The following is a 12,480-nucleotide window of genomic DNA, read 5'->3' as shown; positions in this document are numbered from 1 at the left end:
AGAAACCACTATGCTATTTTCCATAATGGCTGCACCAATTTCCCTTCCCACCTACAAAGCACAAGAGTTCCTTTTTCTCCATGTTCTCTCTAACACCTGTTATTTGTTGTCTTTTTGAAGATAGGCTTCTGATAGGTGTGAGGTGATATTTCATTGTTTTTATTTCCATTTCCCTGCTAATTAGTTAGGTTGAGCATTTTGTTTTTCATGTGTCTGTTGACCATCTGTTAAGTATTCTTTGGAAAAATGTGTTTGAGGGCATCAAAAATGATAACCTCTACTTTTTTCTTTTGCATTTGATAAACATAAAGAAGTGTTTCCGTATTGATTTTCTGTCTGAATGATCTGTCCATTGATAGAAGTAGGATGTTAAAGTCCCCTAAACTGTTGTGTTACTATCAATTTCTCCCTTTATATCAGTTAATATTTGCTTTATATTTTCAGTGTTACAATGTTGGGTACATATTCATTTAAAAGCATTATATCTTCTTGTTGGATTGATCCTTTTGTCATTATGCAAATACTGTCCTCCTTATCTCTTGTTACAGTCTTTGCTTTCAAGTCTATTATGTTTGTTATGAGTATAGCTACCTTAGTTTTCATTTCCATTTGCATGGACTATCTTTTTCCCCTCACTTTCAGTCTGTGTGTGCCTTTAGATCTAAAATCTCTTGCAGACCACATATAAATGTGTCTTGTTTTGGTTTTTTTAATCCATTTTTAAAATCTATTTATCCACTGTGTGTATTTTTATTGGAGCATTTAACCTATTTACAATTTTGGGTAATTTTTTAGGGTAATTATTAATAGATATGAACTTATTTGCCATTTTCGTTTTCTGGTTGTTTTCACAGTTTTTCTTTGTTCCTTCTTGTCTTTCTCTCTTCTCTTCTCTTGTGATTTGAGGTTTTCTTCAGTGTTATATTTTGTTTCTTTTCTCTTTATTTTTTTGGTGTATCTATTATAGGTTTTTGGTTTGTGGTTACTATGGGGCTTATATGTAACAACACACAAATGTATGATTTAGTTGATGATCTCTTAAGCTCAAACACTTTCTAACAACTCTACGTTTCCCCCACATTTTATGTTTTTGATGTCATATTTTATATCTTTTGGGGGTATCCCTTAACTATTTATTGTAGATACAGTATTTGGTCAACTTTTATAAATGTTACATGAGAGTCTGGGAAGAATGTGGGTCCTCTAGTCATCAGGGAGGAAGAGGGTCCTAAATCTGTCTATTAAGTTTAGCTTATTAAGTGTATCCAGACTTTCTAGTACTAATTTTTCAAATGCTTTCCTATCAATAACTGAGCAAGGTGTACTGAAATCCTACATTATGAAGATATAGTTGACAATTTATCCCTGTAACACTTTATGTATTTTGACTCTATTATATGTATGCTAGTTTAGAATTTTTATTTCTTCCTGGTGAATTTAACTATTTTCACTATCTAGTGGCATTCTTTATTATAATAATGCTTTTTTTTTTCTTAAAATCTACTTGGTCTAATATTAATATAGCTGCCCCAGATTTCTTTTTGTTATTATTTGTCTGGGATATATTTTAATTTGTTTACTCTCTATCTTTTAACGCCCTCTGTTTTAGGTATGTCTCTTATAAATTATACCTAGAATGGATTTTTCTTTTTCTTTTTTTATTTTTTATATTTATGTTTATTTTTGTTGTCTTTTTAGGGCCACACCCATGGCATATGAAGGTTCCCAGGCTAGGAGTCGAATCAGAACTGAAGCTGCCGGCCTACACCACAACCACAGCAATGCCAGATCTAAGCCATGTCTGCGACCTACACCACAGCTCATGGCAACACCAGATCCTTAACCCTCTGAGCAAGGCCAGGGATCGAACCCCCATCCCCATTGATACTATTCAGGTTCGTTAACCCCTGAGCCACGACGGGAACTCTAGTTTTGCTTTTCAGACAGTGAGCTTTTTCATTTACATATAAGAGATTGTTTAGATCATGAATAAAATAACCCTTCCAGGAATGGTTAGCTTTAGCAGGATACCCAACAAATAAGATTCTGTTGCTCAGGGCACAGAGCAGAAGGCAAGCACCATTTCCAGAAAGGGTCCTGAAAGTCACACATCCCATCTGGAGGTGCCACATATCACCAGGAATGGTCAGTACAGGAGTTCCCGTCGTGGCTCAGTGGTTAACAAACCCAACTAGCATCCATGAGGTTGCAGGTTTGATCCCTGGCCTTGCTCAGTGGGTTAAGGATCCAGCATTGCCGTTGCTGTGAGCTGTGGTGTAGGTCACAGATGCAACTCTGATCCCACGTTGCTGTGGCTCTGGAGTAGGCCGGCGACTACAGCTCCAATTAGACCCATAGCCTGAGAACCTCCATGTGCTGCAGGCACAGCCCTGGAAAAGACAAAAGGACAAAAAAAGAAAAAAAAGAAAAGAAAAGAAAGAATGATCAGTGCAATTGTCTATGTCTGTAGAGAGATCTGTCCTACCTCTGCCCACTAGATTCAGAGACAGCCATTTGAAATACATGTGGAAGGAAGGGCCACACACACACACACAAATATAAAATCTTTCATATTCTTTTCCATTATAGGCTATTACAGAATACTAAATATAGTTTCCTGTGCTATACAGTAGAACCTTGTTGTTTATTTTATATATAGTAGTTTGTTCTGCTAATCCCAAACTCCTAATTTATCCCTCCTCTTCCCCTTTGGTAACCATAAGTTTGTTTTCTCTGTGAGTCTATTTCTGTTTTGTAAATAAGTTCACTTATATCATATTTTAGATTCCACATGTAAGTGATATCATATGATATTTGTCTTTCTCTGTCTGACTTCACTTGGTATGATAATGTCTAGGTCCATCCATGTTACTGCAAATGGAAAGATTCCATTCTTTTTATGTCTGAGTAATATTGCATTGTGTACATACACATATATACCTACATACTTGTTATACACACACACACATAACAATATATATTATTGGTATATATATACACCACATCTTTATCCATTCATCTGTAGATGGACATAAGTTGCTTCTATGTCTTAGTTATTGTGAATAGTGCTGCTATGGACATCGGGGTGCATGTATCTTTTTGAATTATAGTTTTCTCCAGATATATGCCCAAGAGTGGGATTGCCAGATCATGTGGTAACTCCAAATAAACCTCCATACTGTTCTCCATGGTGGTTGCACCCATTCCCACCAACAGTGTAGGAGGGTTCCCTTTTCTCCACACCCTCTCCAGCATTTATCATTTTAGACTTTCAATGATGTCCATTCTGACCAGTGTAAGGTCAGATTGTAGTTTTGATTTGTATTTCTCTTAACAACTAATGAAGTTAAGCATCTTTTCATGTGCCTATTGGCCTTCTTTGAATAAATGTCTATTTATGTGTTCCACTTATTTTTTGATTGAGTTGTTTGGTTTTTGTTATTGAATTGTATGAGCTATTTGTAGGTTTTGGAAATTAACTCCTTGCTGATAGCGTCATTTGCATATATCTTCTCCTAGTCCATAGGCTGTCTTTTCACAAACTCCATCTTTCATAAAAGTTCCTGGCACTTGTTAGTGCCACTAATCATTAAGACAGTGGTATTAAAAGGGAAAACTCATTGCACCATTCTATTCCTACACTACCTCATACATATTTTATGTGAAGGGATTTCTTAGAGTCTGTAAAATCACTTTCAAGGGCTTCCTTAAACTGTGCCTAAAGAATAATCTATGTTCCTTAATGCTTTCTGCTAAACTAAGTTTTCATGATTAGTCCTACAAAGTTACTTTTTTTTAACTCCCACTGTGCCACCAGTCTTAATATGACATTTTTTTCCAAATTCAGCTAGAAAAGATAAAAGTATTTAAAATACTGTCTTAAATGGTAGAAGAACTAGAAAATTGCTTGAAGCTTCCAGTTAAAATGAAATAGGGTTACTGTATAATTCACCATTGGGAAAGCAACAATAATGTATGTAATGGTAAAAGAATGGCTATCAAAAATGACAGGTACTCTGCTAAGGTGTGTGTGTGTGTGTGTGTGTGTGTGTGTGTGTGTGATCTCCTCTTCAATAAGAAAAACCCAAGGCTCAGAGAGGTTAAGTAACTGGCCCCAAATCACACAGCCAGTGAAAGAGAGAGCCAGGATTCAACTCTGGTCTCTCTGAGTCCAGAGTCTGTATCATATTGATGAAAAGAATGAGTCTTTGAGTGAAACTACTAGAGCCCACATTCCAGCTCCCCCATTTAAAGGCTGAATGGCAGTGGGCAAGTTATTTAATCCCCTTCTCTATTTCAACTTCCTTGTCTGTAAAATGGGAATAATGATAGCATCTATCCATACGGCTGTTATGAGTATTTAAAAGGATGATCTAAGGTGATGCTCAGAATGGAGCCTGGTGCCCAGAGAAAGCTCAAGAACTTGGTTATTGTAGCTTCAGGGGACATTTAGGGGCTTCTTTATCATCAGTGGTTGATATTACTAATCAGATTCTAAGGTCTCTAACATTATGTTCGTGTGGTTCTCACCTTCTTCTTCTCTGCACCTAGCAGGCTGCTTTGTTGGTTTCCCAGGGATCCCATGTTGGCTCTCATCTTTCTTCCCTCCAGCTGTTATGGCCTAAGTTAGAAGGTGCCTCCTCCTCCATGGTTTTCCCAACTGTAAACTTTCATGAGAGACGATCTGATGGTACTTAATGTCTGTGTGGGTCGTTCCTTCACTCCACAAGTATTTCCTGAACACCTACTGCATGCCTGGTCCTGTTCTAAGTACTGGTTCCCTTCTTTATGAAGCCCGTATGCTAACCAAGGAGTGAAGAGAAGCCAACAGTAAACTAATATGGGCCAAAAGTTAGAAGAAAAATGCTAGAGAGTAATTCGTGCTATGCAAATAGTTCACATCATGCGATGCTGTGAAACAACAGGATAGCTACTTTAGACCTAGTAGTTAAGATAGTTTATCCAAGAAGAGTATGTAAGCTGAGATCTGAATGGCAGGAAGGAGGCAGTCATGTAAAGATCAAAGGGAAAAGCAGACCAGGGAAGAAGGTACATCTCATGTAAAGGCCCAGAGATGGAAATAACCTTGGGTTGTATTTAAGGAACAGAAAGGAAGTGGGTGTGATTGGGGCCTCATGGCAAAGACACTATGGACGAGACAGGGAAGGCAGAGGAGGAAGGCAGGAGACTGACTATACACAGTCTGATAAATGAGAGTGGAGGAGGGGTCACACCCTGATGTGGTGGGTGTCTGTTTGAGGCAGGGAAGCAATAGGATCTGATTTACATTTGTCAAAGTTCACGCTGGCCGTAGTATGTGAGAAATGGATTGTTGATGGATAAATGGAACCAGAAAACTATTGCAGAGGTCCAGGAGAAAAGGTGGGGGCTTGAACTATGGAGGTGCAGTAGAGGTAGAGAGACCAGAAGCAAATGGATTTAGGACTTGGTCTGGAAGTAACATCACCAACATGGTTCTCAAAGTGTAGTCTCAGGATGTTCCTAGTCCACACATCACTTGTTCCCAATCCACATGAGCTAAGGACAGAAATTGAGAGAAAGTTTTAGAGACTGTTTCAGCAAGCTAACATTGCCACAACATCTAACCATGTGCTAAGTGAACTTGTCCCATTGAGTGGGACATAGGCCAGGGCGGAGGTTGTCAAATTCCCTTGGGAAGCTACATGTGGCAGGATCTATGTGAGGCACAGGCTACCTATTAATTACAGGCAATAAATCCATATATGACTTCATGATGGACTGGAAATTAAAAAGAAAAAATTGGTTTTCATCATAGATGGTTTGAGGAGCACCACAAGAATTCCTGGTGCTGATGGAGTTACTGTGAGAGAGAAAGCAAGGAATCAATGTTCACCTGGCTTGCAAAATTGTGTGGATAGCAGAAAACATTGTGAAAAACATTTTTAGGGGGAGGGAGGTGGTTATTAATAGTTCTTTTTGTCTATATTGACATTGAGTGAGAGACCCTTTGGACACCCAGTAAGAAATATCAAGGGGACAGTTGATTCACTAGCCTGGAGTTGGGTGAAAGATAAGGTGGAGATCCAGAAAGTTCTCAGCCTGTCAATGATATAAAAACCTGGCACTAGGTGGGATCACATGGGCAGAGAATGAAGAGAGAGAAAAGAAAGGGGGTCTGGGGCTTAGTCAAAGCCAAAATGATAGGAAGACTCATCAGCAGTGGAAGCTGTGAAGAAGCAGTATAGTAAGAAAAACTCCTGGTGAAGGCTATATCACTAAAAGCAACAAAGGAAGGGTTTTGAGAAGGGAGCAGTGTACACTGTTGAATGCTGCTGAGATATGTATAAAGAAGTTACCTGGGGAACTGGCCACATGAAGTGCGTTAAAGGCCAAAGAGGAGCGGTTTGAAAGAGAGTATGTAGTGGGAAAGTAGAAACTGCAATCATATGTAGCTATTTCAAGAAGTCAAGGAGGAGGTCAAGGTAATGGGTGGGGAAGGGGTGAACTGAGGGAGATGTGGAGGTCAAGAGAGGTTTCTTTTTAAAGAGAGGATAGCCTAGGTCATATTCCCTCAGGTAGGGATACTCCTGCAAAGGAGGAAGTTAATGTTGAGGGAAAGAAAGAAGATAACTACAGGAAGGAAATTCACTGAGATAGGGAAAGAGGCCAGGAGCCAGAACACTCAGGGAGAGTTTGATCCTTATAGGAGGAATAGTACTTTCATTAGGAACAGAGGAAAGGCCAGCTGAGTAGCCACTGATGTAGGTACAGGCATGGTTTTAGCACTGGGAAGATGAGGGAATTTTGAGATGTTCGTTTATATTTTCTCAAAGAGATATTAGGTAAATTCATCAGCTGAGAATAAGGGTGGGGTCTTGGCAAGTTTTAGAATAAGGAAGAAGGTGTGAAATAGTAATTTTGAGCAGTGGAAAGTAAGACTACCAGGCAAGTATAGTAGAACCACTGGATAGTGCTGAATGACATTTTGTTGGATTTATTTATTTATTTTTTGTCTTTTGTCTTTTCAGGGCCACACTCACGGCATATGGAGGTTCCCAGGCTAGGGGTTCAGTTGCAGCTACAGCTGCTGGCCTACACCACAGCCACAGCAATGCCAGATCCTTAACCCACTGAGTGAGGCCAGGGATCAAACCCACATTCTCATGGATGCTAGTCGGGTTCGTTAACCACTGAGCTGTGACAGGAACTCCCTGAATGCCATTTTGAATTATGACCATCAATAATAAGTTATAAACGAGACCTATTGGCATAATCAGATGTTTTTCTTCAGGAATGTTCTCTTGTTTAAATATAAGCATAAAGCAGGTGAATGTCTGTTTAACCATTACGACTTTGCCAAAGGAGTTTGATACAGTGTCTAAGGGGCAGGGGGTGGGGGTGTTTGCAAGATAGTGATTATAATAATGGGCCATGAAATTTAACCAAAAGGGGAAGAGAAAACCTGAGAACACCAAGAGGGTGATTATTATCACAATGGTACATCCAAAGGATTGAAATTGGCCATGAATAAGAATAGTACCTGGAGTAAGGATAGTGGGAAAGAATAAAGGGAGGGTCATAGAGTAGAAGGCTTGAAATCCATTTCAGAGGTGGTAGAGTTATCAGTGCTGATGAGGGAAAGGTTTAGGTCCATGAGGAGGGTGAAGAAGATGACCACTGGATATGGGACAGTCCAACATCAGAGAGACCAATTACTGAAGTCACAAAAATGGTAGGTAGGAGGCTGTGGGACATTGGATGTGGAGGAATGGATGGGTTGCTGACATCATGGATGTCTGAAGGGAGTAACCAGGTTTGGTAAATGTCAGCAAGGAAAACTTGGATTTCTGGAGATGCCTGAGGTGACTTGGGATGGGAGGCATCCTGGGGTCAATCCTGAAAATCTCTTGGCAGAGATGGGAAACCTACACAAGCTGGGTGATGTGGAGCCCTAGGGCTGCCAGTCTGTTCAGTGCTTGGTGTTCCAAGTTTGAATTCAAGGTCCATCAACCACTAGCTCTGTGAGTTTATAAACATCAATCTGCTTATTCTCACCTGTAAAATGGAGATAAATGTTCAATGCATTGCCTAGTCTATGAGGGTTATTTGAAATAATGAGTGTAAAAGCATTTTGCAAGCTCCAAAGTGCTATAAATATGTTAGTTAAAATTTAAGAGGCATATATCTCACATTATAATTATAAGCCTCTAAACTAGAGCAGAATTAATTACTTATTTTATCTGCCACAAGACCTAACCCAGATTCTTATGTTCTAGGGATTACAAGGTTGAATAGTACAATAAATCTTATGAAATGAATAAAAGAGTCTGTGATTAACGCATTCAGTGTTATTGTCATCATGACTACCATTACTGTCTGGCAGTAATGCTTTAAAAATCCTGAAAAAAAAAACTCTCTCTGATACCTCTGATACTTCTTTTCATCAAATCCATTGAAATGAAGAATAAAGAAACATTTCTTCAAGGTTAAAGTTATACCTCTTTCCATTTGGCCCATGGTATCCATGGGTTTCTGCATCCATGGGTTTCTGCATCCATGAATTCAACCAAAAATATTTGGAAAAAAATATCCAGAAAGTTCCAAAAAGCAAAACTTGAATTTGCTGCAAACCAGCCACAATTTCCATAGCATTTACATTGTATTTACAACTATTTACATAGCATTTACATCATATTAAATATTGTAGGTAATCTAGAGATTATGTAGTTATATGCAAATACTACTCAATTTCATATAAGGGACTCAAGTATCCATGGGTTTTGATATCTGCAGGGGGCACGGCACCAATCCCTGCCAGTTCTGAGGAATGACACCTTGACCGAATCCATTCTCACAATTTAAAACATTTTTTTTTTTTTTAATTTTCCCACTGTACAGCAAGGGGGTCAGGTTATCCTTACATGTATACATTGCATTTACAGTTTTTTCCCTCACCCTTTGTTCTGTTGCAGCATGAGTATCTAGACAAAGTTCTCAATGCTATTCAGCAGGATCTCCTTGTAAATCTATTCTAGGTTGTGTCTGATAAGCCCAAGCTCCCGATCCCTCCCTCTCCCTCCCCCTCCCATCAGGCAACCACAAGTCTCTTCTCCAAGTCCATGATTTTCTTTTCTGAGGAGATGTTCATTTGTGCTGGATATTAGATTCCAGTTATAAGTGATATCATATGGTATTTGTCTTTGTCTTTCTGGCTCATTTCACTCAGTATGAGAGTCTCTAGTTCCATCCATGTTGCTGCAAATGGCATTATGTCATCCTTTTTTATGGCTGAGTAGTATTCCATTGTGTATATATACCACCTCTTCCGAATCCAATCATCTGTCGATGGACATTTGGGTTGTTTCCATGTCCTGGCTATTGTGAATAGTGCTGCAATGAACATGCGGGTGCATGTGTCTCTTTTAAGTAGCGCTTTGTCCAGATAGATGCCCAAGAGTGGGATTGCAGGGTCATATGGAAGTTCTATGTATAGATTTCTAAGGTATCTCCAAACTGTTCTCCATAGTGGCTGTACCAGTTTACATTCCCACCAACAGTGCAGGAGGGTAAAAAATTTTTTTAATCAAGGTCAATACATATATAGATAAGGGCATGAATCATAAGTGCATATATGAGTTTTTACAAGTGAGCACACCTATGTAGTTAGCCCCATTTCTAGAAGTTTGATGCCAGAAAATATGCCCCTAAACAAAAAAAGCTCTGTTCCTAAAGATGTCCATACAGGTGTTATTGTCAAAAAGCTAAATGTTTAGTGGAGGAATGATTAGGGAAATGTCAGCACACAATATATGTGGAGCCATTAACAGTTGTAAACTGTAGAACAAACTTCATGAAACCTAAATGCCCTTGAGTAAGGCAGGTGGACAAAATGTGAGAAGCAGCACGGTATGAAATTGATGAGTGAGCAAAGGAGAGGCAGAAAATGGAAAGTGTAGAGGGTAGGCCTTGCCTGAAGTTTTTCACTTTCAAGTGTAAAAAATATGAATAAAACAGAAGAAAATAGAACATGGAGTTGATGGAGTGAAACATGTCTCGGGGCCAAGTTTAGCCCATAAGCCTTTGTGACCCTGGCTAGAGATCAAGGGAAATAGAGGCAAATAGACCTTCCAGGTGTGGCAGTATGATTATAACACCCACAGATCGCAGCTCCACATGGACGGGGACTGGGGTCAGTAAGGAAGGGAGTGCTGGCCTCCGTGGGAACTTGGCCAAATCACTGCAGCCTTTAAGCCTCAGTCTCTTCATCTGTAAAACAGGGATATTAAGAAACGCCTCCCTCACAGAGCTGTCGTCGAGGGTAAGCGGGTAGACAAGTGCCCAGTGTGTGGGTAGTAGGACAGTCCTCCCTCCTCTGCCTCTCTCCTCATTATCATTTGATTGTCCTCATTGTTATTTCTGACTTCATATCCCAACCATCCTCTTCTCTTTTATTCCACCTCCAGCCACACTAGCCTTCTCAATATTTCTCCCACACAGTTTAGCCTCAAGATCCTTCCACCTCTTTCCCTGGTGCTGGCCTTGCTTCATGTGAGTCCTGCTCAATGACCCCTCCTCACCTTCCACTGCATTGCACCCTCCCTTATTTTCCATTGCCCTTAGCACCGTCTATTTTATTATGTATACTTTTTTTTTTTTTTTTTTTTTGCTTTTTAGGGCCGCATCTGTGGCATATGGAAGTTCCCTGATGGAGCTACAGCTGCAGGCCAATGCCACAGCCACAGAAACACAGCATCAGAGCCACTTCTGCAAGCTACACCACAGCTCACAGCAACACCAGATCCCTAACCCCCTGAATGAGGCCAGGGATCGAACCCACAACCTCATGGATTCATTTCTACTGTGCCACAACGGGAACCCCTGTGTGCATTTTTAAAACTGTTTATGCTCTACCCTAGAAGGTAAGCTCCATGAAGGCAGGAAGTTGCCTCGCTTGTTTAATGCTGCATTCTTAGTTCCTAGAAGGGTAACTGTCCCATAATAAAACATCAAGAAGTATTTGTTGAATGTTGTTGAATGTTCAAGGTCTTGGTTTTTCCTCCCCTTTTGCCCTAATCCCAGGGTTACAGTGTTATTTGTGTAATTAATGACCTGTGGAGGATTGGTTCCCACAGACACCCAAATCTGCGGATGCTCAGGGCCCAGTGACATCCGCCTCCATGTCTGCGGTTCCACACCCAGATTCAACCCCACTTGGACACCAGGGGCCGACTATACATTTTCTCCCAGGTGAGCTCAGTACATGGCTCTTCTTGATATTTCCTTATTTGTTTGGCAGATCAGCTGTGCAGAAGCTGGGGGCAGAGGTGTTTGAGGAGGTCTACACTTATCTCAAGAGAGCAAGGCAGCAAAGAGCCAGTGAGGCGGAGGTCCGGGCAGCTCTGGAAACAGTGGTGCCTCGAGCCAGTGACTGTTTTGAGGTTGACCAGCTGCTCTACTTTGAGGAACAGTTGCTGATCACAAGGGGAGAAGGGGCCACACGCCAGAACCATCAAGAAGGAACTATCAGAGACAAACAACTTTAAGTGGACAAATGCCTGTGAAAAGCTGTCAGCACTCACCCTGGACTCTGTTCTGGGAAGAGCACACAGCTGGACCAGCTGTCTCTACTTTCAATTCCTTGTCAAAAGGAGTGTCTCCTTTCAAGAATAGTAAACTCTGGCCAGTTAGCATTGTTGGGTCTACACTGTGAGATAAGTATGTGGATCAAGTTTGGCTTCCTGAAAGCATTCCTGCTTGCATGTCCTTTGGACTTGCAGTGAGGCGGAGCCACCCTGACCTTGGCCTGGAAGAAGCCACCTGCTCTGTCCACTTGAAGGACAGGCTCAGGCCCAACTTCCCCAGTCTCTACAGGGTGTATCCAGCCTGCTCCTGGAGGTTTCTGGGCCCCGGGCTCTGCTGAGCTGCTACCCATGAGTCAAATGGCCCTGTCTCAGGTCCCTGCTTTTGCCCTTGAATGCCTAACAAGTCAGAAGTGCATATGTGAAAGGTTAAAGTATTTCCCAGACTCATCCACAGTTGAAGACTTTTATTCATAATAAATATATTTTCCATGGTTACAAAATACATTCCCTGTTTTGTCTTGTCCTTATCCAGAAGTATCCTGTTGAATGCAGCACATCCATCTAAGGATAAATATGGCTTAGAGCAGCTGACACTTAGTTTGTCTGTTGCCTGTCATGGACCAGTACTGTGCTCACTACTGTAAGAACGCTACTTCATTAGATCTTTTTACCACAGAGACAGAGAGAGAGAGGTTCCCTAACTTTATAGCTGTGCCACAACAGGAACTCCAAAAGGATGCTTAAGTTGAGTAACCTGCTTGGTCATTCAGCTTGGGGCAGCTGAGCTGAGGTTTCCCTCAGGTCTATCTGACTCCAGTACCCATGCACTGAACCCCTGGGCTTCTGGGTTTCTGACCAAGGAAACACCTAATACACATATACCTGGTTTGCGGGGAGGGTTTTTTGGCTGCACCTG

The 12,480-nt window shown here is 40.9% G+C and overlaps 1 protein-coding gene across 4 annotated transcripts in view; it reads left to right on the top strand.

Annotated features, from left to right (window-relative positions):
* Positions 1-12,064, top strand: part of NEK11 (NIMA related kinase 11) — a 293,211-nt gene extending 281,147 nt beyond the window's left edge. For 3 of the 4 annotated variants that reach the window (XM_084991786.1, XM_021071328.2, XM_021071326.2), the window contains one exon: positions 11,279-12,064. In XM_084991786.1, the coding sequence (XP_084847912.1) occupies positions 11,279-11,525 (247 nt within the window). In that variant the 3' untranslated portion in view covers positions 11,526-12,064. The remainder of the gene's footprint in view (positions 1-11,278) is intronic. The other variant, XM_084991785.1, reaches the window with a different exon arrangement.
* Positions 12,065-12,480: the final 416 nt, after the last annotated feature.

The sequence above is a fragment of the Sus scrofa genome, chromosome 13 (genome assembly GCF_054392235.1).
Source record: "Sus scrofa isolate SSC_HxYL_T2T_F1_AM1 chromosome 13, Sscrofa_HxYL_maternal_Yorkshire_Landrace_v2.0, whole genome shotgun sequence".
Classification (NCBI taxonomy): Eukaryota; Metazoa; Chordata; class Mammalia; order Artiodactyla; family Suidae; genus Sus; species Sus scrofa.
Note: the sequence above shows the minus strand (reverse complement) of the source record. Positions and strands in the feature narration are given on the sequence as shown.